This window comes from Falco cherrug, chromosome 1 (assembly GCF_023634085.1).
Source record: "Falco cherrug isolate bFalChe1 chromosome 1, bFalChe1.pri, whole genome shotgun sequence".
NCBI classification, from domain to species: Eukaryota; Metazoa; Chordata; class Aves; order Falconiformes; family Falconidae; genus Falco; species Falco cherrug.
This window is the reverse complement of record NC_073697.1, coordinates 108,863,889-108,891,838: the sequence shown is the minus strand read 5'-3', so window position 1 is coordinate 108,891,838 and position 27,950 is coordinate 108,863,889. Positions and strand designations below refer to the sequence as shown.

The window sequence follows — 27,950 nt, the reverse complement described above, 5'->3', positions numbered from 1 at the left end:
CAACCCCCCCTACCCGTCGCAGGAAGAACCAGCCAACCCAGGTGGACATCAAAATAGTTTTATACAGATTATTGGATCTCAGTAATACAGGTAAAAAACAGAGGGCCCGGCTCTGGGCAGAGCCAGGCCTTGCCTCACGCCGCCCCATCCCGCTTCCAGGAAAAGGCGATTCAAATCCCTTTTAAAAATGTACATTTGAAGGCACAGTGCATGGACCAACAGGCTCCAGGGACCAGTGGGGGACCAGCTCCTCGGCAGAAGGGACCTGGGCCCTCCTGTGGGCGGACGGAGGGTGAGGGGCCTCCCCAAAATGGTGCCCAACAGCCCAGCGCTCTGCCCTGGCTGCAAGCAGGGAGCGAACGCCAGGCCTCCCACCTGGTCCTGCTGCCTAGAAAAGTCTCCCACCTTCACAGAACATCTCAAATACGCACCTACGCCAAGCGACGCGCAAAACGCACTCTCGGGGAAAGGGCCAGTTCCTATGGAGACTTATTGCTAGTGGGACAAAGCAAGGCCAGCTCAGTGGGCTGCCAGAGCACAAAAAGCCCAAACTGAGCCCTAAGAGCCATTTGCAAACTCAATGTTAATATAAAACCCTGCTAAAGCCCTCAAAAGCAGGCAGAGATCAGGCAGGGTTAACACTGCTGTGAGCTGGTGTGCTGCAGCCCATCACACATGGCAACAGGTCACAGCCCAGGACCAAATCCCATCACCCTGCTTAGCACTAGGAGTCGGCAGAGATGTTCATGGCTCCTGCAGAAGAGGCAACAAAAGCAGCTCTTTCACATGACAGCAATGTGGGACAAGAGCATGGGGAATGCTCAGCCTCACCTCCCTGTTCCCAGCACACCTCCCCAGCCAGATCTTACCACATTTCTTGCAACAGAATTCCCCGTGGAACAGGGAAGAAGGTATACTGCTGTCTAAGGGTTATCTTTGTCCCTCCAGGTGGCTGCACAAAACCAGCCGAGACTATGAGCATGGCAGCACGGCCCCAGGCACGTGGTTCTGGAAGGGCATCTACCACATGCAGAGGTGGGGAACAGCTCAGGTGACAAGGCCCAACAGCCTTCAACAGGGAACCCACCGCACTGTTCTCCCAGAGGAGACCAGGTCAGAGCCCTGCAGAACAGACCCCATCATACATTTGGTGCAAACACCCTCCCATAGGCACCAGGTGCAAGTTTCACTAGTGAGCCTCCCAAGGCTGCTGGAGAACAGATCAGCTTGGGGCAAACTACATGCCTAAGACGTTGCTGCACCAAGCTTCTGCACCCATGAATCAGTGCTCAGGTCAGTGGGGCAAGAATCAAAAGAAGAAAATGAGCAGCAAGAAAGTAAGTGCCTATTCTAACCCCAGCCTTCTGCCCAGAAAACACAGGAATGTCAGAGATGCATAAAGGCTTTGGAAATCAAACGTTTCATCCATTCTTCCCTCCTGGACATTGTTGCTATTCCCCACAAACCCCATGTGTCTTGGGGATGCATGCTGTGGTTCCCCTTTCCAACTTCCTGCCAAGTGCTATAAAACAGAATTCGGCTGCTTTTCCCTCCTCCTTCCGCACAGCTGTTCAAGCCCTTCCTCACACCTTGCACCCAGGCCCCCACAGCAGCAGACACAACCGCAGACACACAAGCCAGTGGAGCTCTTGCTACATCAGAGACACTGTAGCAGCAGAAAAGAGCCAAGCCAGCAGGCTAATTCGATGCCCACCATCACCAGAGCTTGATAAGAGGGTGTTTCCAAAGTGCTCTGATCACTAAATGATATTTAGGTGGCCAGTGGCAAATGGTGCAGCTTTCCTTCAAAATTTAAGATTGAAGCTGAGCCATGGATACTCCCATGACCTCTCCCTGCTGCTCCAGTAATGCTCAAATAGAAAGCAGTGGTCAGATTTCACCGTTTCCTCCTGAGCAGTGGTGGATTTGAGCAAAACTGATCAGGTGGAGGCAGTAGCTGATTGCTTTTCTACAGTACCCACCACAACCAGTTTATCCATTTGCTGTAAACAACCTTCAGTTGCTCTTTCAGACACTGTGCTGTTGTAATGCTAACACGAGACCCCAAAGGCCAAGTCTATTACACAAACAAAAAGCAACGAGGGGTGACGGGGATAAAGTTTCTTCCTTCCCCAGAAGTCAGGAACAGCAGTATCGCAGAGCTGGCAAGCAACTGAACTCGTCAGAGTTCACTGAAGCTCTGACATTTGCTCCTTTCTCCAGCTCATATCAAGAATGGATGTAATCTCCCCCGGCTTTCAAGATGCCAAGTCACCACCTGGAACTAGCAACACATTTGAGGTGCTCCACAACCACTGCAGAACACAGCAGGCCACAGCATCTCATGGTGGGGAAAAGCTCCAAGTGAGCAACTGAGAACAAAGGGCTTTTGGGGGGCTTTTTTGGTCTTTCTCCAAGGCCTGCTCTGCAGAACGCGGAGTCAAGTGAAGGATCTGGCTTCCCCCAAGTATAGAATGGAAAACATGAAATCCAAACAGGTAGAGAAACTGCTCTGGAGTGCTGTAACTACAACTCCATGCCGGTCTTGGGGCACTTCCCCACCATCTGCTCGCTGTGTTGAGATGCTGGGGAAGTGCTAAGAACTCTGCTGGCCACCCTGTTAAGTTGCCTTTCAAACAACATCACATGAACCTCCAGATCATGACCCAAAAACGTAACAAGCCGTGCCCTTAGCCTGGAAGCAGCCTCCAACACCCACTGATTTGCATGGCCATAGGGACAGAGCAAATAGTAGGGGGAAGTTGCCACCCACACCTCTGGAGGACACATCCTGCAAGCTAATGTTTCAAAACTGAACCCCAGGGATTGCCCCCCACCACCGGGTCTGGTCCATGGGAACCTCCTTTCCTGCCCAGGAGGTGTCAGTGTTTGCTAGAGTACAATGTTTCTTCTTCAGTGTCTGTTTCGTCCTGAAATTCGTGGCTCAGGAGGGACTTCTTGGAACCAGTGGACATCATGCGGATTTCGTCCTCATAATCATCGTGGTGTTGCCGGAGGCGGTGGAAGCCATCCTTGTGTCTGTTGGACTTAATTGAGCAGACACACCAAATGATACAGGCGGTGAGGACCAGAGCAGACATACTTGCACCTGCCAGAGAGAAGGCATTAAAGTTAATGCCACGTTCCCCACCCTAGAGGTCCCTAGGCTTGCCACACTCCGTCTTCCCTTCTACAGTCACCACCACTTTCCTCACTTCACTGTGACCCTTCTCCTCCCTCCTAGACCACAGAAGACATGCCATGCAAGACAGCTGCTCCCAGAGCAGAACTGCACTAGCTTTACTTTCTGTGCTCACAATCTAGGATAGCATCAGTGAGCTCCCCTGCAGACCACTGGGTATAAACTCTAGCCTCCGCAGCAGCTGCCACCTCAACATCCAAAAAAAAAAAAATTATCTTAATGTTTACCTGGTACCAAAGCACTCCAAACCTGGGGAAGAAGCAAGATATAGCTCCCAGCTCTACACATAAACAGGCTCTCCCCATTCCAGGTATCTCAAAGTCCATTCCAGACCCTTCAGAACCCTGCAACACACTCCACCTCCTCCGTCCCTCCCATCTTCTAGCCCAGCATCACCAGATCAAAGGGTTGCTGGACCAGTTTGCAAGGACAAGCATGCATTCAGAAGGGAAAGCAGGAGATGGCTTAAGTCTGCAGGCTTCCAGTTCAGTGAAGGGTCATTGTCAGCATGAACTGGTAGAAAAAGCAAAGCTCAAAGCTTTGATCAGAGGTGTCACTTTACCTGCAACAGTTACAACCAGCTCCCTTGGCAGACCAAATATCCTGTTTTCGGTGTCAAATACAATAAACACAGAGCTGGGTGCATCATGACGTACAAAGACCTGCAGAAAGACACGAGAGCTCAGACTGTCTCAAAGCTTGCACCTCTGTTAGGTGTCCAGACAAAAGAGATACTTGGCATCCACCTGGTCCTGACCTGGCCAGCAAAGACAAGTGCAATGAAAAGGAAAGCTGCTGCCCAAAACAACCCTGCTGTGCTGGGAAATTCTTCTCCATCCTATACCAAGGCAGAAAACAGCTACCCTGGGTGCACAACCAGCGGCTAAACACAACCAGTTCTGCAGAGCCCAAACAGGGATGCCTTTATATGACAGGGAGTGGGGGAAACATCCCCAGTACAGGCATTCATGTACCTTGACATGTTTCTGCTGGTACCCGTCGGCCATCGCGTTGATGTTATGCAAACCTGGAGCCAAAAGCACATGGAAATAGCCGCCTTCTTTAGTATAGAGCCTCAAACCTTCATTAAGAACGATGGTAGCTTTAGAAATTGGCTTGCCACTCTTGTCTTGGACAAACCCATGGACTCCCTTATGAACCTAAAATAAAGCATTTGAAACACGCCATGTTCAGATCGGAGCATATGGCACATTTGTAACTGAAGTAGAATCTAATCTTCCCCTCAAGATGCAGCCCATTCTCCATCCCTGACACCCTAATAAGCAGAAGCACACAATACTGCAAGGACTGCTCAGCCCACAGGGAGGCAACGCAGCACAGATGTTTAACTCTCATAGCAACACATTTCCTGGTCACTTGCTGCCTCTGTTCAATCTATTCCTCACACAGCCTAAATTATGACTGTCTGTAATTACACAGCATCAACATAAACACAAAGACTCTCCATACTGTTTTCTTCCTCCCCACCTCCCCCCCCGGGCCCACCACCTTCATTCCTTGCCAGAATTTCCTCCCACAGACTGCGGCTCACCTCCACGAGCATGCTAAGGAGAGATTTCCTGTGGTCTGTCCACAGGCCAGGAAGCTGTCCCGCGCTCGGGAAGTAACAGCAGCCTGTATAAACAGTGATCTCAGGACAATGACCAAACATAACGCTGAAATCCTGCAAAAACCAAAACGACAGTTACAACAAGAGGCGGCATTTAAAAAGCTTTGCAAAGTGCAGCTGGTGGCAGGGAAGTTTTGCGCAGACATCAGAACAAATACGTTTTTTAATGCTTGTTTAGCAGAGATGGAAAGCCTTGTGCCATGATAGAGTACCTTCATACTTCCCAAGTGACTGTGCCATTCAGAGCCACGGATCACACCGCCAGGAATATTCTCATCTGCAAGAGCGAGAACACAGCTCTCAGACAGATCTGCTCCTAGCAGAGTCCAGCACAAGCTGACAGGGGGTTAAAAGATTCAGCCAAACATACCTGACTTATTTGGACAGCCTGGCTGGCCCAAATGCATCAGTGGATGGTTGTTTGCATACAAAGATGCCAAATGCTTCAGTGTTTCTTTGTTCTCCACTACAAAGAGAAAAGTGAGACTTTGAGAGTGCAACTCCTATTCACTGGAGGGCAGATTCCCACTCTGACCCTGTGATCCTGTATTAAATAGCGACACATTGTTTCAGGGCCATTCCAGATTTCCTCTAACACTGAGGGATGGTATCAAAAGCAGACTTTATACCAGCTTTGGCAAAAGAAAGATTGAAGTACTGTTGTAGGAACAGAAGTGGTAAATATTCTGATCCCTAGCTGAATCCTGTGAGGTTTTATAGCTTTACTTAGACTGTCAACTCCACAGTCCAAGAGCTGAAGACAGAAGGATGCTACAGAACACCACCAGCGCAAAAAGCTCTTCCACCATGCAGTCACATGAACTTCTGCGGAGACAGCCCAAGGGTAACTGTGCAGGCAAGGCTCTGGAGGAGTTAGTCATACCTGTCTGCCCTGGCTTATCATACGGGTAAGTGACCAGCAGAGATCCTCCATCCAGCGCAACAGAGAGACTGAAATCCCGCTTCAGTATCAAGTTCTCTACAATGGCTCTGGTCTCAGGCTCTCGTGTCCCTGAGTACCGAGAGTAATTGCCTGTAAATCAGAACAACAAATAGAAAAGGGAATTGACAACGGTTTCCTCTGCTGTTTGAGAGGCCAACAGTACATTTGTTTATGTCTGAAATTGTCTGCTGCATGTATTAGAAGTTATTTGTTAGACCTGAGCAGATGCACCTGACAGATAAAGCAAAGCATCTAGTTCACTCTACCCATGGAGGGGGAATTAATCTGCAAAGTTAAACAAACGTGACATGTCACTATTTCCTTTTGTGACGCAGTAGGTATTTCATGTGTTTGCTCTCCTCAACATCACCAAACTGACATTTTCTTAAGGAAGCATTTGGGATGATCCCAGCCAAAGCCAGCCAGAGAGAACACTTCGTCACCAGGAAGGGTGGGCACAGCACTGGTAACAGTGCTAGGGATACAGCAGGCAGTTACACAGAAACCAGAAAAGCAGGGAAAAAAAAGGAGACTGCTTCTGGGGAGCATGAACAAAGAGCATTTTTGAGAAATCGGGGGTTGAAAGAAATGAATTAACAGGAAAAAATACACTAGGTGTTGTCAAACCTCGGGACTATTCCTAAAGAACTTTGCTTAGTCTTTTCCTTGCAAACAAGAGACTGCAAATTACCATCTCTAAGGGGGATCCAAGCTTTGAAAGCTTCCCAGTGTGCTGCCTGAGCTCCAGGACAGGAGTGCTGCTCTTTTTACAGGTAGACCTTGTAACCAAATGACTACACCCAACCCCAGAGCAGCTAACAGAAGACTTCTACAGCAGCCTGCATTTCTACAGGGACACTACACACCACTTGGCTTTAATTTGCTTTACTTGTGAAATCTGTGTCCAGGTCTCTGCCGTGAGCATTAGTCTGGCCTATCTTCGATGTGCAGCCTCTCTCCTGCGCTATCTCACGTCCATCTGGATTCAGGGAAGGCACAATCACAATCCGTGTTCGGTCAATCAGCTGAGCAAAAGGAGGAGAAACAGTACATAAAGTGCAATTAGTAGGGTTCATTCTCTGTACATCTCATTTGCCTGGACTTCATCCTAGGAACTGCCGTCAGAGGTTCCCACTCGCCCCGTGGCCCTCAGCACCTTCCATTATATACAGGATCACTGCAAGCCACAAGTCAGTGTTAACAAGACAAGTCTCTCCCAGTCAGCGCCGTCTTCTCTCTCAGGATACAGCTGGAAAGCTTCAAGATGGTCCCTTGCATTGGCTCCTCACCTTTGTCACAGCAGCATTCTTCTTGTAGCTCATGCAAAGAAATTCTGCCAGTGCCAGCAGCAGCTCTGTACCAACGGGAGCGTTTCCATGAATACCAGCAACAAAGCGGATCTTTGGCTCCTCAGGCTCAGACTGGTTGGGCTTGTTGGAGATTTCAAGGGACCAGATCTGACGGAACTCGACACTCTGACCCAAACTGCCAAGAGATGAGAAACCAGAGTGTCAGCTCAGGAACAGAGCTGCGGCCCTAGCCTGGCCTTATGGAGAAATCCCAGTGTGGAAAGGAACTGCTGCCAACCTCCATGAGGAGGCTGCAAAGGCAAGTGACAAATAAAACAATCACATCACATGAGCAGATTTGCAGCAGCACTGAACACAAATCACTATGAACACCAGTCTGAACACAAGTAGCTGTGTAAGAATGTATCCAGGTGCAGGTGTTGGTTTTTTTGGGTTTTTTTCCCCCCTTCAGAGCAGCATACATCTGGACATCAAACTAATTTATGATGCAGAAGTTGTTGCTACAGTCATGCCATTAAGTCAGCCAAGTGAATGCAAGCAAAGCAGGGAACACAATCGGGGCTGATGCAACTGGAAGGACAATAGAGGCTACAGATCAGAAAAGTGGCCTTGGCACCAGTGGGGACAGCACATGAGCATGTTGTGCCTGGTAACAACAAGCAAATGAGGTCCTGGGACAAAGAGGTTTGTGCTTTCTAAAGCTGACAGAGGGTAAGCGCTACAGGTCACAAAGAAAAGCAGAGGACTGCAGCAGCTGGTCTCCTGCAGGAGGGCAGGGACCTTGGCTCAGGGCAAGCCAACTCAAACACGTCATGCACCACTGAATTAAATCTGAAGGCAGACAATCTGAAAAGGCTGTCTGAGATTTGTGAGTCAAATTTTGATTATTTTTGCTGGGGACTCTTTCACATGGTGGATGTCAGAAAGGATTTGGAGAACGGAGGAAATAGAATGCATGAAACAGAGGTATTTGCAGAAGCCTGGGATATCAATGCTGGGAATACCACCAGTCCCAGGCACCCCTGGGGAACTGACAGCACCCCAGGTTTAATTCAATAAAATGATGTCTCATGAAAAAAGCACATGGATGCATCTGCGAGTGCCCACAGCCACCATGCCCTTCCCCATGTGGCTCCTTTGAACCCGGGGACCACAGGGAAGGGGAGGGACGAGCTCCCCATCTTTGCACTGCATTCATGGCTCATCATTTCACTACTTCCCTACCACAGGCTGCTACTCAGGGGGAAGCTGAGCACTGCTGCTTTGAGTTTTGACCTGGTGAGATTTATGATGTGTGGGAAGTTCAGATAGAGGCCTCGGAGGAACTCAGAGAGGTCCTTGTAAGGACGGTATCGGTAAGGAGAGACATCCCTTGATGAAGTAAGCAGGAGGCGCTCCAGGCCATTCTCAGCAGACAGATCTTTGATCAGGGTCTCAAACTCCTTCTCGTTGGGGTCACTGGTGTCTGGGGTGTTCAAAACCGGAACTTTCCCCTCCTCCACTTTGATGTCTGTCCGGGAAAGAGTGAAGTTGACCTGCACCCCACCTTTGCTGCCAACTTCCACTGTCTTAGTGACTGGATCATACCTGCCCAGGGAAGAGAAGGCACAAAGAAATGTCAGGCATTTGAGACCTCACACAAGCCAACCCCCTTCCTGACTAGGCACTCACATGGGACCGCTACTGCTCCCCTGCCAGAAGTGAGAAGCATACAAAGAGCAAGAACACTTCAAAGGGACATGGGAATGGCAGGAGGACAGGGAGCAGCTCAAGGCCTAACATGGCACTGAGCTGCTTTTGGCTCAGGTGTTGCAGGGTTATGTGGCAGGCTGGCAGGACAACAAGTCAGGCTGCTTTAACACAGGTTTTGGCAGCAGTTGAAGTGATGAAGTCATTTCTGTGGACAGCTGCTTGCAAGAGAATTTCCCCTAAAGATAACTAAGTTATCAATTCCTCCTCCACACCACCTCCAAACAAGCAAGATCTGGATTGCACTTTGACATCAGGATAGCACCACACTGCTACCCCTGCACAGGCCAGAGGGCAGGAGACACAGGCGTGCCTACAATGATGGCACTGCTCCTGACGGGGAAGTCAGTCATGCAGCTGTTTGCTCCTTGTGCCCCAGCTTGCTCACCCTCGGGCAGATGCTGTGATTTTGTACGTCCCCGGGACCAGGAGGCGCCAGTAGTCTCCATCTTTGTAGGTGGTCACCGGGTGGTCGATGTTGGCCACACTGATGGTGGCGTTGAGAATGCCCCTTCCATCCATAGCATCCAGCACAAACCCCCAGACACCGCGGTGAACCTGTGCACAGACACAGAGCCCTGCTGAGTGCCAGCCCTCACTCTGCCTCCCACATCCCACCAGCTCCCAGCCCAGGAGGTTCAGCATTCCCAGAGGAGCACCATGTTCCAAAACGGTTCAGGTTACACTCGCCAGCAGCCGGTGTGGACAAAGATCACCTGATGAGTAGAATGAGCAATTGTTTGGCTCAGGGTGCCACCACAGCACTCTGCTCCACACCTTTGTTTACGTGCCCCAGGTGCGCAGCGCTACCACCAGCCCTGACTCAGATGGGAACAGCACCTAATGGCCACTCTAGCCTAGGGAAAACCAAGGTAGTGGTAAATAAAAAGCCCACATCTGCATCACCTGGCTCCTATTCCCATACAGATTTTTGTACGTTGAGAAAGAGGGGAGAGGAGGAGTGGAGACACGTTCTGTTGGGGATGATTTCCATGGAAGAGGTACCCTGTCTGGCCAGCAAGCAGCACTCACTTCAGCCTGCAGCTTAGCCTGTTCATCCAGGCATGTCTAATGCAAACCCCGGAGGCAGCTCACACAACTGCTTCAGGTCAAAGTGTCTCACCTGTTTCATGAACTGGAGGAGAGATCGGCGATTCTGCTCCCAGTATTTTGGCAGCTCCTCTGCTTTTGGGTATTTCACACAGCCCAACTCAATGGTCACTTCAAAGCAGTTTGTATGTAAGTAATTCCAGTCTTGCATCCCACCTACAACAGGAATGTAAAAACAGTTTTGACAAAGTCTCCTGAAAGCAACTGTAACACAATTCAAAATAAATAAATAAATAAACCCCCAAAAACACCAAACAGCAGAGAAAGATGAAGTACAAACTACAGCACACCTTTTATAGTTGGGGGGTGGGGGCGGGGGGAGCTTTTACACAGGGCAAGAGATTCAAGCTTCAAAGGGATGCCAGAATAGCAGACAAATAACCATCCTTCTTGTAAATACCTTCCATGCTAATATCGTGCTGTAAAATTTTATGAAACTATTTTGCTAATAGCCAGAAAAGCTACACTGTAAATTCCTTCCCCCAGGAATAACTTTATCCGAGTACATTATTTAAGAGGTTATAAAAGAAACCTGAGTCCCAGTAATCTGGGCTGACCAACACAGAGTTTGCGACTGATCAGACTAAACTCTAAGCTGCACATGCATTAACCTGGAGGCAAAAGTTGTAAGAGATTTAAAGTCTACTTTACCTGGAACGTTGTACCACTGAGCCCCATTAGTGATGCCATGCGGGAAGTACTCCGTGGGGTACATATCCTTACAAGGGCTTCCCTGATACATCTTTGTGTTTTCCTGCAAAACAAGACACAACATGTGAAGCTGAGTCTGTACTCCACAGCCACCGGCACCGTCTAACATTAGTCACACACCTGGGGTTACCAAACACAGAGGTTCATGTAGACGTGTGTTTGCATGGCTGCAGCACAAACTGCACCCCAACCCAGACACCCTTGCTCTCCTCCAGCCCATGTACAGCATTTTCCACCGCCCTTCAGTGCACTGGCCCCCATGCCCACACAGAGCGCTCCTCCTCCTCCTCCAGGGCCCACAGACAGAACATGCTGGACATCCATCCACTCATGGAACCAGAGCGTCCCACAGCACCAAACAGTAACGCCAGGCACCCACCGTACCCACACCCTCCCCTACCAGCTGCTCAGGAGGTTCCCAACAGCATCAGGAGTTAACCCAGCACGATGTGCCCATGTTCCTGTGAAGAGTTTTACCTTGGAGTAGGAAAGCGCCAGCTGCTGAAACACAGCATCGTCTGGAGATTTACTGTATATGGCTATCCCTTGCTCATCATCATCAAAGGGGTAATTAACCACTAGAGAACCTGCAGGGGAAACAAGCTTTGACTCACACTCAGGCTTTCCATATGAGCCCTCAGCCTAATAGGGGAAATTTCTCTTTCGCTCCAGTAAGTGCCAAGTCTCCTGTTTCTCAAGACTTGGCATTAAACAAAGCATTAAAGCTCAGTGGACAGAAGAGACACAAAAAAGCACAGGAAGAGATAAAACCACACCCGGCTGGGAAGGTGAACCCAAGCCATGACACAAAGGTTCGGTTCTTCCATGCAGGAGGGATGAGCACAACCTCATAATAATCACTTTCACAGAGGAGAACAAGCAAGGGGAGGAGTTTCCTAGAACACGCATGGTGCTCTTGGCCCAACTGCTGTAGTTTTCCAGCCTTCCGGAGTTTACTGCAAGCACTGACAGATGATAACGTCTTTGGCTTTTTGTAGCTTTCCCTAAGCAAGTTGTATTAATGGCACCGCGGAACCCCAGACACCGCCGTGGCTGCAGAGCTGCCAGCCCCCTCCTCCCCACACACAGTACTCCTGCGCTACAAAAGCGAGCAGGCTAGCAGAAAGCACCTGCAAGTTACCCCAGCTACAAGCCAGCAGACAAACTGTCTAGGGAATGAGCTGTAATACAGAGAGTTAATTTAGATCATGCCCAAAAGATAATTAAATTACAGCAAATTTCATAGTTCCACGATGCGACTCACGGCAGGGAGCCCTCAGGATTACAGCTTGTTCCCTTCACTTTATGAATACTGTGAAGCCTGTAACAGCCGCAGCACTATATCACATTCCCAGACCCAGCTGCTGAGCAACCACCGACAAGAAAGTCCATCCCCACCTTGCAGCAGGCAGCAGGTTAGCTACTCCCCACTTCAGAGAAGTGCCTGGGACCCTCCCAGCAGCCTCTTCAGCTCCCTACAAACATGCCTGGGGACATGGTTTTCACTCCCATTTCCAGCTTCTTATCCATCTTCCAGCAGCACAAAAAAGGGTTGATTTACTCTTTGCGTGTGTCCTTTGCAAACGGCCCTCCCCCTGTTGCAGGAACCCAGCTGCTGCTGCTTCCCAGCGAGGACGGGGCAGAGAGCTCTCTGCGAGAGCTGCTCGGTTCACACCTACAACACCGTGGAGATACCCCTGCCAGCGCCCATCCCCCGAACCTCAGTGCAGAGGAAGGAGCTCGGCTGGGCTGCCATACCTCCGTGCAGGTTTGCTGAGAGCACAAACGGGTAAGTCTTCAACCAGGTCATGACAGCAAGAGTTTCTGGCTGCGGTGGGTCTGCCACATGGAAGAACTGATCTGGAAAGTTCCGGTTCAGGTCGTAGTTGTTGCTGTTGTTTCTGCCAATGGTACCTCCTCTGTCTCCTGAAAATTAAACACAAGCTCAAGCTTGCACACTATGCAAGTTTCCACTGAAGTGAGGGGATTTACTAAGCACCCTCTTACTACAGAGCTTACAACTATCCATCAAGGGAGGACAGCAGAGAGCACAGCAGCGCGGGGGTTTCCTACACCCCAGGGCGAGGGGACAGCCACACTCCCCTTCAGCGGGAGGTCTGCTCTGCACAGGGGCGTCCCGGGGGTCCCAGAGCCCTTCCAGTGGGTGTTCGCACAGGCTCCCCGGGCCAGTCAGACCACAGCAAGCAGAAAGGCAGCGAACTATGAACAATCCAAACAGCCGGATGTCAGGACCACAGAAACCTCAGAGCTCACCTTCCCAAACCAGACGGACAAGTTCTTTGTTAAATTCAAGCAGAGCTCTGCTCCCAGAAAATCATTCTGGACAGACTTTGTTCTGCCAGTCTGCAAGAACCACGCAGTTTTAAGGACTTCCCCAACGGAAGTTTTTGCCAATTTCAACATCACGATAAAAGTCTGTATTATCCTTGGACAAGTGCTCTGCAGACAGCCTGGCTCCCACATCACATGTTACTAAAAGCATGGACCAAAGCACAGCAAGCATGAGCTGTGTCAAAGGAATGCCTTTTTTAAAAAATAAGCCTTGGGATAGCCACAAACCATAAGGGGACCCAAAGAGGGGCAGCATACAGCACTGCTGAAGTGTAAGAGCTCTCTCCAACACCTTCAAGCATCAGTCAGCCACGCACATTCTGCAGTGCGAGGTCCTCCCACTCATCCCACAGCACACACCGAGTCCCTTCTCAGCTGACCTGTCCAGAAGGCACCTCTGCTGCAGCAAGGTTTCCAGATTTCTCACAGGTACCACGAACCCAAAGGCTCATTCTCAGAGCTAAAACCCCATAGATATTTCAGCAGAATCAGCAATACCTTCCTGGGACTTCTCGTAGCCATCAGGGTTCATAGATGGCATGATGTGAATCCGTGTGCTCTGGACCAAATCAGTCACTTCAGGATCTATGCCAAAGTTCTTGCAGAGGTACTCAATGAGGTTCAGCAAAAGCTCTCGCCCCACAACTTCATTCCCATGCATGTTACCGATGTACTTGAACTCTGGCTCCCCTGCAGACACATGGCCACACCAAACAGACAATTATAATCATGACATTAAAGCTTGGAGACATCCCGCCACCCTGAGCATTGCTCTCACCAGCCTTTCTGCAGGGCCGGAGGACATTTGCCTAAAATTTACCCTTCTGCTCCCACAACACCAAAAAGGACAAACATTGTTTCAGGGAAACCCCTTGGTCCTTCTGTCCCCAGAGCTCCATGACCAGTGTAGATGTCCCCAGCCACACGCTAGTGCCACTCACTGCACCTGGTTGCTTTAGAAAGGATACTTCAAGGGGCAGCTCAGCCTTTCTTCAGACATGTGCCAGGTCTACACTCCTTTCTGCTCTGCTCACAGCTTCCCAACACAAAGGGTCCGCCACTTACTTGCGTTTGTGCCTCACTGAAAAGGATTTTCCATTTACCTGGTTCATGGGTGCCAGGGTTGTCCGAGATCTCCATTACGTAGAGCTCCCGCAGCTCCACTGACTTGCCCACAGAGTAGAGTCGGGTTATGTTGGGGTACTCATTGGCGTGCCGCCGCAGGAAGATCTCCATGTCTGAGAAGTGATGGTGGCGAAAGTCCACAGGTTGGATGGGTTGATGGAGAGAGGTTGGGCTTGGGGCCTCTGCCTGCGCAGGGGTGGGGGGTGACGGTAGGGCCGGGAGCAGGCGTCGCTGTGAACTGTGTGATGTTAAGAGCTGGTGGCATTACAGTTGGCTGCAAGGAGAAATCAATCTCTGTCGCAGCTCCCTCCTTCACTTCAATGTTCTCTCTGGTCACTGGCATGTAACTGGAAAAAAAACCCCAGCTCATTTCAGCACAGAGGCTCTGCAGAACAGAGCCCTGCAGCCTTCCCACCACTGCAGCCTACTCCTCCCAGCCTGAACTCACTGTGATGTTAATGATTACGTGAGAAATTCACCTGCAAACAAGCTCACAGGATTCATCCCACCAGCCTCAACTATGTGGCGGTCCTTGCTGTGCCACAGCAGCTCCTGTTTATGGGCTCACCGGGGAAGAAGCCCCAGGCAAACCACAGGGCTAAGCCTTGGGGCAAGCTACATGTTCACACCCAGACCCAAGACAACACCAACTCTTACTGGGATGATCCTACTCCGCTTTCTCCCTCTGCCCAGAAAGTAAGACACAAGTTGCTACAAGCAATTAAAAGTGACAGAAATGCTGTGCATCCAACAGCACCACACTGCAGTGGGGCATGGGGTGAACAAACACAGCTGCAGCTCTAAGCTGGAGTTCTTTACTGCTGCAGCTTCCAGCCAAGCCCCTTAAATACACAAGATGCTTTGGGGGCAGAAGTCAAGTGAAGGAACATGAGCAGCTGGCAGTGTAGAGGCAAACTGCCACAGAGACATTACCCCATTACAACCGCGGTCACATTGTAGGTCCCAGGCACAAGCAGTCGGTGGTAATCGCCAAATTTGCCCGCCGTGATGTTATGGGCAATACCGGCAACAACAATGGTCGCGTTCTCCAGGCCAGCTCTGGTGACTGCATCCCTGACAAAGCCTTTCACACCGATGTGGACCTGAGGAAAACAATACAAGAGCCTGGCTGAAGACAGGCAACACCAGGGGAAGCGCATCCTCAGCCAGCAGTACTTGCCGGCCCTTCCCTAGACACAGCAGAGCAGGCCTGGGATTCAGACCGTGCTTAGCCAGACGGCAAGGATGGGAATTCCAGCACATACTGGGAAGGCAGCAAGATCTAAGAATTGATTCCCCCTAACAAATCCTCTAATTCATTGACATGGGCACACGACAATTCCAAGATGGCAAGGTTACAAGGCATACTGAGGGACAAAATGCAACTGCCTCCTTTTCCAGCCTAAAATATCACATGCTCAACTCATAGATGGGCATCTGGAGAGATCCTGGCAGAGGACTCTACAAGCCAAGGTCTCAGCAATGTTGGTGCTTCTGAACATCACTGAATATTCATGGCACTGAGGCCATACAGGTACTCTGCATTACATAACAAGAACCGCACTGATCGACCTCTCTAAAACTGCACCCCACGAGGCCCCTCTCTGCTATCGTGGAGGATGTGGGAACAGTGGCAATACCACAGAGAGACACAGCAGCTTTGTAACCACCAACCTCTGCACAGCAACTGCAGCGCCGTGTTACCACACGCAGCAAACAAAACCACAGGAGCAACCAAGCACAGTGCGCTCAGCCCACCGTGGACACACAGGTTTCACAGCTGCTGCCCCTGTGCCCCAGCCCAGCCCACACTACCTTCTCAATGAAAGCAAGGAGAGAGTCCCGGTTGTTTTCCCACTCCTGCTGAAGCTCGGAGGTCGGCGGATATTTGCAGCAGGACAGCTCCAATGTGATCTCAAAGCAGTTGGCCCACACATAGTTGTAATCCTGCATCCCACCTGAGAAAACAAGGCAGAGACATGTCCCAGGAGCAATGCACAGACATCCTGCCATGGGATACACATTTTGCCTTGTCCTTCAGCCCCCCCCGCCGGCATCTCATCACGATGCTGCCCTAGTTCCAGAGTGAATGAGCCAAGGAGAAAAGTCAGAGCAGATCACCGTGACAGCCTGTACTGGGGAAGACTGAGCCGTCTCTCCCAGTAACCAGCACGCCGGGCCATTCACATCAGCCACAGACAGTTTGAAGATGACAGTCCCTTTGGTCTCACCGCTCAATCAGCTCTTGGAAATTCATACAGGTTCATTTTACTGCAAAGACATCTTCCAGACATTACAAATCCAATACGCCAAGGCAGGCATACCGCAGTTGGTGTATGACTGCTGCCGAGTCCCTCGCTGTGCATTCCAAGCTACCTTTGGATCTGGGGGGTCTTCCTGCAAGAGATGTTGCTGCACCCAAAGTGAGCTGCAGGTCTCTGATACAAAGGAGCACACCAGACCATCAGCCCAGGAGGCGGCAGATCAAATCGGCATGCCGAAGTCCGTTTCAATGACCACACAGCTGTTCTCCCAAAAACCTCTTAGCAAAACTCTAGATGAGATGATAGCAAAATTTCTCCTTCTCTGCCTCCTCAGCTGCTCTTTTCCTCCAATTCCTTATCTGAAGGTCTCCATTTATTTGATATTTAGAGCAGCCCTAGCACAAACCCTGATAAGGTCTGACACAGTGACAGCACGCAGTGAACTGCAGCAAGTCACCTTCAGAAAACTCTCCTCTTGACTTGGGAGGGCAGTGATGCCTCCCGCACTGCCAACAACTCCTGCGACCCCGCAGCAGCCAGGTCCCACAAAAGGAGACCAGGACGCAGACTTGTCCACCTAAGAAACTCCAACTGGGAAACTTCTTTTCCCTGAGACCTGCAGCCAAGTATCCAGCCTCCTCCCACATCTCCTCCTTAAGGCAGCAGTCTCAATCAGTTGAAGGATGTTGCAGCACCTAGGGACAGCATGCTAGCTTAGCGTTAAACCAGCCAAATCTCCGTGAGCACCAGAAAGCAGGAATGCAGAGCTGTTTCCCAGCATTAAGCTTATCTTGCTACTCTTGCCCTTCAGAGAAGCCACAGGCACTGCTACGAATCAAAAGGGTCACCTTGTTCCAGCAAATGTCCTGATCCCGTTTGCTGAAGTTCACGTTCAACCCTCAGCAAGCAAACCTGTTTCTCAAACAAGAATGAATCCTGTACCATTACATCCTGTACCTGTACCAATCCTCCATCCTGTAGGACTGGAGGTCTACAGATATCAATACTCATGATCTGAAGCTCGGACCTCAGCATGCTGCTTGAAAACTGCAAATGTTCAGCCCTCTAAACATACACGGGAGCTTTCAATAGTAAAAAGGACATTCCAAAGCCACCACAAGTCTGCAAAACAGGTTTCAGAGTCACCCTGCCAAATCCCGTCACATGACTGTAGCCAGATGTCATGGCCACATGAGAGGATCGTTACCACCACCACCAAATCCAGCAGTTGTGTCAGTATGGAAAACATGCCACACTAAGTTTTAAGTGCACACTGTCGATATCCTGTGGGTTACACAGCCTCCCTCAGTTACAATCCAGGCCTTGGCCACCACTTCCTAGACGGCTCCATCCCAACCCACACAGCAGTGCCTGCGACCACTCAGCCCAGAGACCTCTGCACACCGACCAAACAACTCCCACCGGCACCAGCTGGACACGGGGGCCCAGGCAATGGGTCTCTTCTGCATGAGTTGAGGAAGCCAAAGTGGCTCTCAGAAGCCCACCTGTGACGGAACAGCTACACATTTGCTCCACAGGAGGCAGATGGAAACTTCAGGAGGAAGGAAAGCAGGAGACAGCCTATGGCACGTGTCACGGCACCAGCCTGCGTGACCCCAGCAGGCAAGCCTGTAAGGAATACATACTTTGTACTGCCATCCTTTGCTTTGCCCACCAAAGTGCTACATTAGTGCTATGCTAATAAACCTCACTTGCTTTATCCGAGCAGTTTCCTAATCATTCACAAGCTCCTTTGCAAGCAAGGGACCCTCCGAGGTGCTGGCCAATTAACCAGCCAGAAAGAATCAATACCACGATGCAAATGCACTACCTGGCATTTGCAGAGGCTGTGTTAACGCACAGGCAGGAAAAGCTAACAGCAGCACTTTACCAAGCAGAGAAGACTTATAATAACCATGATGGCTGTAAGCATTCACTGTCCCAGAAGGTCAGGGACCGCTGCTCTGAATTCAATAGCCCCACTGCACTTGGGTAAAGCAGGGATGGGCCGACAGCATAAGGTAGGATTTAGAAGAACAAGACCCCTGGGAAGATGTGCAGGATGGTACCACAACAAAGATGTCCCAGTTCCTCTCATTTCTTCTGGGAGCCTGCTGCTAAGAGAACACAAAGCTTTTACTGTAACAAATCAAATGTCACTTGCAGCCAGGAGAGCATTGCAGCTTGTTCATGGGCTGAAATCAAACCAGGAAAGCGACTTCTCTGTCCAGCAAAAGCGGCCAAAAAGTGTTTGAAGATTTTAAAACTCTCCAACTCAGCTCAAGACATTAGAGGAACAAGGCCTGCAAATCTGATACATACCCAGTTCTATTCAGCTCCTGTTACCAGGCTTAGAAAAGTAACCCACAGCGGGCTGCTCTCTCGCCAGTAAACACCACGCAGAGTGAAACAATTTGCCAGCCTATAACCATCTGTTCATAGCAGGACGCTAATGCATTTGAAAACATCCATACGTAAACCAGAGCCATTATGAAGCATATTTAGTGCTTCATCTGCCATTCAAGCAAATTTAGGACAGATGCTCACCCATAATAGAGCAGCAACGGACTAAATTAGAGCTTGCTACATCAATTTCAGTAAAACTGTCTCTTTGAGAAAGTAGTCCACTGCATGCTTGAGAATTTGGATTGTATCCGTTGCACATATTTGGCCTTCACACAGCCCCGCTGCAGAGCAGGACAGTTATTTTTGCAGCATATGGAATTACGTATTTTTCCATATACCATCTGCACAGCATCTCCTGGATACACAGAAGATCCGGAGGTGTAGAGAGAGACCTGTACAGATCCCACCATCAGCAGAGCACTACATTCAAGCCACAGAGTGGAAAAAGCATGCCCAAGGCAGAGGGCTGTCAGACTACAGTGCTTCTACTCTACCTACCTGTTTAAGTAATATCTGAGATAAATGCCGGAATAAATCAAGCATTTTTTAATCATAGGGTGTCTTTTAGCCCACACTGCATAAAGCTGGAGCCTCCCAATCAGGCATCATACTACCAGTGAGGAGAGCAAAGCAAAACTGAGCTGCTTACAATTGCAGCAAGTCAGTCCCTGGCTGGCCGTAGGTCACAAAAATGCTCAGAACAAACCTCTCTCCTGCTCTGTCCCACTCCTTGAGCATCAGGACTGCACTTCAGGCAAGGATTCCAGACCTCTTGCGGCACAAGTGCTGCAGAGTTCACGCTGACAAGCGTGCCTCTGCTCCCTGCCAAGCTCAAACCAGGCAGGCGAGCAGCAGAATGCAGCTTTCCAGAGTCAAGCCTTGGGATCCAGATACCATAAATACAACACGTGCCAGGAGAAGCTTTCCAGGCCAGCCAGGAAGGACTCTATTTTCAAACTGCACTATGCAGAAACCTCTCTAATTCCAGCTCTTGCTGCAGCAGACATTAGGAGATAAGAGCCTGCAGGTAAGTTAAAGCAGAGAAACAGTTGTGTCTGCTCTGCAGAGAGAGCAGATGGCACAAAGCAAGCTAGAGACATGATTAAATATGTGGCACAAGTCACTCCATGGACAGAACTGCTTGTCTTGTAGCACGAGATTGGGTGAGCACCAAACAGGCAGGGAATGTTTTGGTCCATTAGTCTGCAATCATTAGAACTCAGAGGAGGTGAGGTTTGAGCCTTCAACTCCAGCAGCTGCATTACACAGCCCCGAGCAGCACAGCCCCGGGCTCTCTCCAAGAGGAGGGCATTCTTCCCGAGAGCTGAGCACCGCCCTGCAGTTCACATTAGATGTGAGAAGAGGCATCACAGACCCCCGAACCGCCAGGCCAATGCTTTTCTTGAGAAGAAAGCAAAAAATTGCAATAAGAATTTTATGAAAACACTTACAAACACATAAGGGCAACTAATTTGTGTTTATCTCAGGAAAACATGGCTGAAAACTTCTACCAGAGCTCACACTGTGCAACTCCTGCCATGCCCAGGAAACAGAGGCCACCAGAGCGATGCCACAAGCACCCACTGTTCTCAGCGCTCAGCTGCTCCGTGTTTGATGCCACTAGAAGCTGTTCAGAAGCTCAGTGTGGCTAGTAACCACAGTCAAAACAACCCAGTAAGCACACACATAACCTAAATCCACTTTTCAACCTGAGAAGTGCCTTCTGGTCGATACCAGAAAGGCCTCAAACGCTTGGGCATCAGAGAGTCAAACTAGCAAGGAAAATCGCTTTTAGTAGGGGACTGCAAATAACAACAAGACCTTCCAAGGCTGCCCACAAAGCATCCTACTGAACGTTACACTCAATTCAGTTTCTCAGCTGGGCTCTTTACAAAATAAAGGCAAGCATATCCATCCCACAGATAAGAAGGCTTAAGCGGTTTCTTAACAGCTTTCCAAGCATCACCTGGACCATATACTAGCTCAGACTTGCATGGATTTTCCTAATCTGGACCAGCCACTTGGTAGTTAAAACCCCCAACGGTTAAAAAGGAAGGAATAGCCAGAGCGTGTAGGACAGATAGCCTCTAAAAACCGTCCCAGTCACAGACGTGCTTATCTATAGCAGCTGGAATGCAGAAGCCAAATTCAGCTGTCTGGCGGCGAGCCATCTTTCTCTGTGCACACTTGACCTTAACAATTACTCCAACGGTTTGTACTTGCCATCTCAGTTTGACACACGTAAGAGGTTGTTTGCAAACTCTAATGAAAGTTAATGGGGTCTGGCACCAACATAAACCTGAACTGGTAACTCTGGGACAATGAATCCTGTGGCAGTTTGCTTTCCAGCATGTTTGATTTCACATGATAAAATGTGGCAGGAAAATTTCCACCTGTTGAGACATTATGTTCTCATTTATTTGCTTTTCCTGGCTTAGGTTCACGTGGAGCCTACAGTCTCTCCTGGCACAACCTGACCCGCATGCCCTGCACCGTCCACAGAACCGCGTGCTCTGGTTGTCTCCAGAGCTCAGCCTGGCCCAGGGAGCTCCCACGGGGTACTGGGATTTCCCCAGCCTCATTTTACTGCACATTTAAATTCTGCAATCACTGGGAAAGGCCTCCTGGTCGGAGTACAAGCCTCAGCAGTCCCTGGCATAGAGCTGAGCGAGTCAGATGACTTAATACAGCCACCGTGGTAGTTTTGCCACTTCTGTCACACTGCGTACAACTAACTCCCCTTTGCCTGCTCTTCATCCACTACTAAAAATAAATGTTAAAACCTAAAACCCCAAAGGGAGACAGTAAATTCACACAACATCAAATTACATGTGTCCTGGCCTCTGCAGCATCGCTCAGCTCACCCACGTCCCCGTCCTGTCCCCCCCCGCCGGATCTCCGCTCTCATGGGTTACGCTTTACGCAGGCTGCTCGGGCAGTGCTCCAAGGGCTGCCATCACCCTCCACGGGCGCACCTGCAACAGCAGCCAGGCGTGAGTTACTGCTTAGGGGAGAGATCACCCAGGTGCCCAGCGGCTCCTGTCTGCTCAGCAATGCTCCATCCTACGAGTTAGCATCGTCCTACGAGTTAGCATTGTCGCACCCTCCCTACAACCTCTGCCCGTGAACTGCCTACAGCCATCAGCACTGAGCCCGAGATGGTGGCCTGGCAGAGCGAAAGGGCTTATTTCTGCAAAGGCTGGATGCTATTGGGTGTAATATAAATCACAGCAGTGACAGCACAGAGCAAAGTGGTCTCCAGTTCACACCTCACCATCTCCTGTGAAAGGGAAGCAGGGGAACCTCTGCTCTGCTCACTGGCAAGGCAAAGGCAGCCTGAAAGGCTGGGGCACCAGTGCCACAGCACAAGCCGGGCTTCTTGCACCCCAGCGGGAGGATGAAGAAGTTAACCCCACAGTGAAAAATCCTGCTTGCTGGGGGCAGGGGACACATGCCTCAAGCTCTGGAACCACCCTCCCTTCAGAGCACACCCACCTCACCTCATTACAAGGGCAGAAGAAACCTTAGAGCAGCAGCTAACAAACCTCCTGACTGAGATGTTTGCCGATAAAGACCGTCACCAGAACAAGGCAGCGCAGATCATCCAGGATATCCTGTTCCCTCATAAACAAATTCACCAGATTACACAAACCTTCCTCCTGCTGGACGTTTCACAGCAGCAGAGCAAACCCTGAGCCAGCAAACACCAGGGCCGGTGTGCTCAACAGGGTGGAGGGAAGGAGACAGCTGCTAGACAAAGAAATAAAACTGCATCTTATCTGAGCCAAACATCTTATTTGACCAGGGAAATCCTAGGCAATGATTCAGCCACCACTGACATCAAGACTTCCTCTTCCAGCACAGAGGGGATACATTCAGGTCCAATAACAGATCCCCCTTCCTCCCTCCCAGGAGAGGCGGATGCAAGGTTAACACAGGACTCTGCTCTGAAGCCCGTATTTTGGAAAGACGGCATCTTACCAGAATTTGCTGAGCTGTAAGCTCTGAAGGATAAACAACATTTGATGTCACTGCACGCTCAGCACTCCTGCCATCACCCCTCTGCCCTAGCACGAGGGAAAGCCCAGCAGTCTGGGCACAAAGCAATGCAACTTCTTTGGATCATTTATGCAAGGGGTTTTTTGTGTCCTCACCGCAGAAGCTTCTGCATCATCTGGCGAGGCCATGATTGTACAACATCCGCTGAGGGGGCACGGCCATGGCAGAAGTTTTTCTAATGACACGGCCAAGATTTCTCTTCCCACCAGCCCATGGAGCCTTTTCCATGAGAGCATCTCATCCCATAAATTATTGTTTAAATCCCATCTTCAGCAAAACTGACACACAGAGAGCAGCCCACTGCGCAGCTGAGCCAGGCCAGCCACCTCCACGCAAGCAGAGTGGCAGCACCAGGGGGTAAATGACTTATACTCAGATCAGTGCAGCTGCCTAACGGAGAGATCAGGAGCTCACCTAGAAGCCCCAGCAGACCAAATTTCAGATCCCTTCCAGATCCCACTGCACTGGTGGACAAGAACAAGATGTGCAGGTTGTCACCTTCTGCACAGGTCTAACAGCAGAGCAGTTCATAGAACAGCTACCTACCCCACTTCCAGCGAGAACAGCTAGGTTAGCTCAAACCCACATTTAAGGTTTTACATCGTTTTACAGGAGGCTGTTCTATAATCATTTGCAAATTTACAAGTTTGGAGGTTAAAAAAACCTCACAAAATACCAGCATTGGTTTAATACCTTTAACAGTAGTTTCCTCTTTCCTAAATCAAAATGTAGTAACCATCTAGAGACCTAACGACAGTTAATTTGGCAAATGAAGCCTCCCACATGCAGGATAATTCTCCAGCACCTAACACAGTCAGGAAGAACTCTCCAGTTTGCTGTGATCTCTTCCCTATGAACATCTCCCAAGCTGTGATTCACCAAACGCTTACTGGTGCGCCCATGATGCCACCTCCCTTTATTTCAAGCTGCTAGAACACATTTGAAGCTAAAAATATCACTTCATCCACCGTCCTCTCTTCTGTGATAATCACCACTGGTTCAGATGTCAGTTCTCAGTAGGAGCAAGAAACTATTTCTGTAAAACACTCTCTTAGGCAAGCTAGCAGAGCTCAAGCATTCCCCAGCACAGCTTACCTTCTACATCGTACCACTGGGCACCATTTGTGATGCCATCTTGGAAGGTTTCTCCCTCCTCGCCAGGGCAATTGGGTTTGCCAGTTCTCATTATGGGGTGATGCGATGCATAAGCTTTTGCCAAATATTTGAACACTTCGTCATCAGCTGATTTACTGTAGACTCCTGTGGGCTTATGTGTGGGAGAGTCATCATAGGGATAGCTTGCAACCACTGAGCCACCATGGAGATTGCCAGAGAGCAGAAACCTGAGGTTGGGAAGGAGAAGAAGAAAAAAAAATAAAAAGTCATATTGGAACAATTTCAACAGGAAGGTAGCTACAGCTGCCCAACCAGTTATTCTGCTGCCTTCCCATCCAAACAAGACTCCAAACTCTACGTGGGATCAAGGCAAAATGTACCCACTGGACAAGCTGCCCACCAGTAACACCACTTTGGAAGAGGAAGCGACTGGACCCTGCTCCACCAGCCCTGCACAGGGAGAACGCCTGAGGAGCTGCAGCCACACCAAGGCTACGTTACAGATACACACTTGTCCAACACCAAGCTGGCTACAGTTGGACTAAAAGGTACACTGTGCTGGGAGACGTATCCCCTTGTACTGAAGGCAGCCTGCAACACAGTGAGCAGGATTGTCAGAGGGCCTGAACAGCATCCCAGGGGGAGCATGGTGTGGAATTCAGCAGATTTTTGCAATAAACCAACTCTCAGGACGGGTTTATTAACTCCCCAAACTGACATCTGGCATTACTGGAGACGAAACAAGTTTGTCACTGCAGCCTAAGACAGAGCCCTCAAACTCTGGGACAGACAAGCAGTGCCCCTGTGCATGAAGTGATGTACACAGCTCTTCATCAAGCTTTGAGCAACACCTGGTACGTACAACAGAACCAACTCACACAAACAACATCTGGATGTGACAGAGCTGTTAAAATCCCAAGTCAGAAAATAAAGCATGGTATGTCCTAGATCACACTTTTAATTTGATCCCAGGCAGCACAAACATTTCAACAAATCCCAAAGGTAATTGTCTCTGCTCTTCCTCTTTCCACCCAATACAGCACTGAGGAATAAAGAGCTCTCCTTCTCATTCAGCTAAAATGGACTTAGTTTCTGAGCAGAGGTAACGTGACCAATACCTTTGCCTTGCTTAAAACAGCACACACGCATTGCATTACACCCACTATCTCTTTTTTTAATCAGTTCTGTTTACCCAATCATTTCTCTATCAGTGGTTATGTTAGTCTAACAATTGTACCAGCATTAACTGGTGCTGCCAGGCAGAGGGATTCACAAAGCTCCGCGTTCTTCCTGTTTCACCCTGGCTTACATGCCAATCCCAACTCAACCACTTACAAAAAATAAAAAGCCCAAGGTATTTTCAAAATGGTATTAAGATCGTGCACGAGTTTCCCTAGCAACTAATTTTTAGTTGAGCCAAATCTGGAGGGATTTTAGTGCAAACTGCTGCATCAGAGCTGTCCTAAAGGATCTTTAGGACAAGCAATTACTGGTGCCACTCATTAAATTCCTCTAGAGCAACAATCCCCGTGGGCACTGCCATCCACCAAGCTTTCATATAGTTTATCCAAGCAAATTTTGTTGCCTAAAACTGAGCAAACATTATACAATGCTCAACATTGCATGTGTCGGTTGGATCTAACCAACAGCCTCGCAGTGCAACCACAGCCATCAGCCATCCCTTCTCCCTTTATCCCGGTTTTGGGAAGAGGATTGCCAGCTGTTTCAGCGTGTTGCTCGTATCCAACCAGGCTTCACATTCTGGCTTTCCCTGCAGAACTTCCCACGGCTGGTTGCGCTGACCTTTGCGGTTTGGACTTTCCACATTTCTCTAAAGAAGAGCACACAGCAAATGGCGAGACAGCACCCAGCCTGGCCACCGCACCTCCCGGGGCCACCCCGGGGCCCAGCCCGGAGCTGGGCTTCAAGGGTGCCACCGGCCCGACCCCAGGCCCGGTGGCTCCCTGCCACCCAGCCCCCCGGCAGGCGAGCACCCAGTGCGGGTGCTGAGGGCTCAGCGCTAAGGAAGGCAGGGGGCACAGGGGCCGCAGGAGCAGGGCCTCTGGGAGCACTGCTGCACAGGGCATTACTGCCAAATCCAGGGAATTTTCCATGAAACACAAAGACGGGGGGATGCACCGTGGGACACAGCTCTCCCTTAACGTATCTGCGCACAGGCCAGCTGTACACCTGCACCCCAGTATTTCAAGCACCCCACAGCTCACGGTAAAGCACCACCAGCCCCAACAGCAGCACCCGCAGAGAAGCTCAAGACGAAGTGACGAGTTTGCAGCCGCAGGCTCCTGGAGAAGGGACACAGGGGGCTGGGAACGCGGGGCTGTGCCCACCGGGGGTGGTGGCAGGTGCACCCCAAAGCGCAGCCCCGGACCCGCTGGGCACACGGCTCAGCACCGGCGCGGCGGGCAGGACCGACCCCCGTAAAACGGCCAGCGTGGCGCAGGAGCCAGGCTGGGGGGACGCAGGTGGGGAAATGGGCTCCTCCTTCTGTCCCCCAGCCCTGGCAGGCAGCGCTGGGAGAGTAGGGCGAGACCCCGGGAGTGGGGCCGGGGGGGACCCCAGCGGGGGGAGCGGGGCCGGGGGGGACCCCCTCCCGGAGGGGAGCGGGGACCCCCCCGGGGGGAGCGGGGCCGGCCGCACTCACCTGTTGCGGCGCATCCAGGCGATGAGCGCTCGCACCTCGGGCACCGGCTCCAGGTCGGGCTCGGCGGCCCCGAACTGGTCGGGGAAGCTGCGGTTGAGGTCGCGGCCGCGGCTGTTCTCCCGGCCGCCCCCCGCGCCGCCGCCGCCGCAGTCGCCCTCGCGGGCGCGCTCGAAGCCATCGGGGTTGAGGCTGGGCAGCAGGTAGAGGTCGGTGCCATTGAGCAGGCGGCCGATGCGGACGTCGCCGGCGGCCCAGCCCCGCACCAGCTCCTGGGCCAGGCGCAGCAGCAGCGGCCGCGCCAGCGGCTCGTCCCCGTGCATGTTGCCCACCAGCTTCACCTGCGGCCGGCCGGGCAGGGCCGCGCCGCCGGGCTCCTCGCCGGGCCGCTCCGGGCCCAGCCCCGCCGTCAGGCGCAGCACCCACAGCGGCCGCCCCTCCACCGACTCGCCGATGCTGAAGAGCCGCGCCAGGCCCGGGGGGGCCGCGGCCGCCAGCGCCCGCAGCGCCTCGCCCAGCTCGGCCGAGTGCAGGTACCGCAACGCCTCACCAGGCGCCGCCGCCTCCGCCTTCTTGATGTGTGCGGCGCGGGCCGGGCCCCGCAGCAGCGCGCACAGCAACAGCAACAGCAGCGGCAGCCGCAGCGCCCGGCCGAGCCCCCGCGCCACGCTCGCCATGGCCCCGCGCCGCCGGCCTCGCCGCTCCGCCAGCCGCCGGGCAACGGGAGGCGGTGCGGCCTGGCCCCGCCCACGGGCGGGCGCTCCTGCCGCCGCCCGCCAATCAGCGGCGGCCGAGAGGGGAGGTGCCGGTAGGGCGAGGCGGCGAGGGGCCAATGACAGGCGGTGGGGAACGGCGCGTCACAGAGGGGTGGGGCGGCGGGGAGCACCGCGGCGCCCCCTGCTGGCCGCACCGCACCGCGGCTCCGCGCCGTCCCCGGCCCGGCCCGGCCGCCGCGGGGAGGGACGCGCCGGGCGCGGGGCCGGGCGGGCAGCGGCGCCGCCCGAAGCGGTGACTGCCACCTCCCGGGAGAAAGCGGCCGCGCTCGGCGCCTCCCCGCCCGCAGGGGCTGCCGGAGCCCGGCGGCGGCGCTGTCCGGTGCCGCGGGCGCCAATAAGCCAGGCGCGCCCAGCGCGCAGTGGGGCAGGCGGCAGCGCGCCGCGGGGTGACCCGACACGCCGCTGCAGGGCAGCACCGCCGGCAGAGAAAGCACAGCCGCGGCTCCCGGGGCCGCAGTGCCGCTGCGGGGGGCTGCCGGCTCGGGCCGCACCGCCGGGGACCGGCCACATGCCGACGGGCGGGGCGGGGCTGTAGCGC

The 27,950-nt window shown here is 51.7% G+C and overlaps 1 protein-coding gene across 1 annotated transcript; it reads right to left on the bottom strand.

Annotated features, from left to right (window-relative positions):
* Nucleotides 1–42: 42 nt before the first annotated feature.
* On the bottom strand, nucleotides 43–27,361 carry CPD (carboxypeptidase D). Its single transcript, XM_055718199.1, is given in 22 exon segments — nucleotides 43–3,109; nucleotides 3,765–3,864; nucleotides 4,177–4,362; nucleotides 4,755–4,886; nucleotides 5,045–5,109; nucleotides 5,203–5,298; nucleotides 5,716–5,865; nucleotides 6,665–6,800; nucleotides 7,065–7,260; nucleotides 8,361–8,672; nucleotides 9,223–9,392; nucleotides 9,958–10,100; nucleotides 10,596–10,698; nucleotides 11,133–11,242; nucleotides 12,414–12,581; nucleotides 13,506–13,697; nucleotides 14,111–14,333; nucleotides 14,335–14,479; nucleotides 15,066–15,235; nucleotides 15,948–16,090; nucleotides 23,957–24,204; nucleotides 26,640–27,361. Coding segments are annotated over 22 exon segments (4,089 nt in total). The 5' UTR covers nucleotides 27,314–27,361; the 3' UTR covers nucleotides 43–2,882.
* Nucleotides 27,362–27,950: the final 589 nt, after the last annotated feature.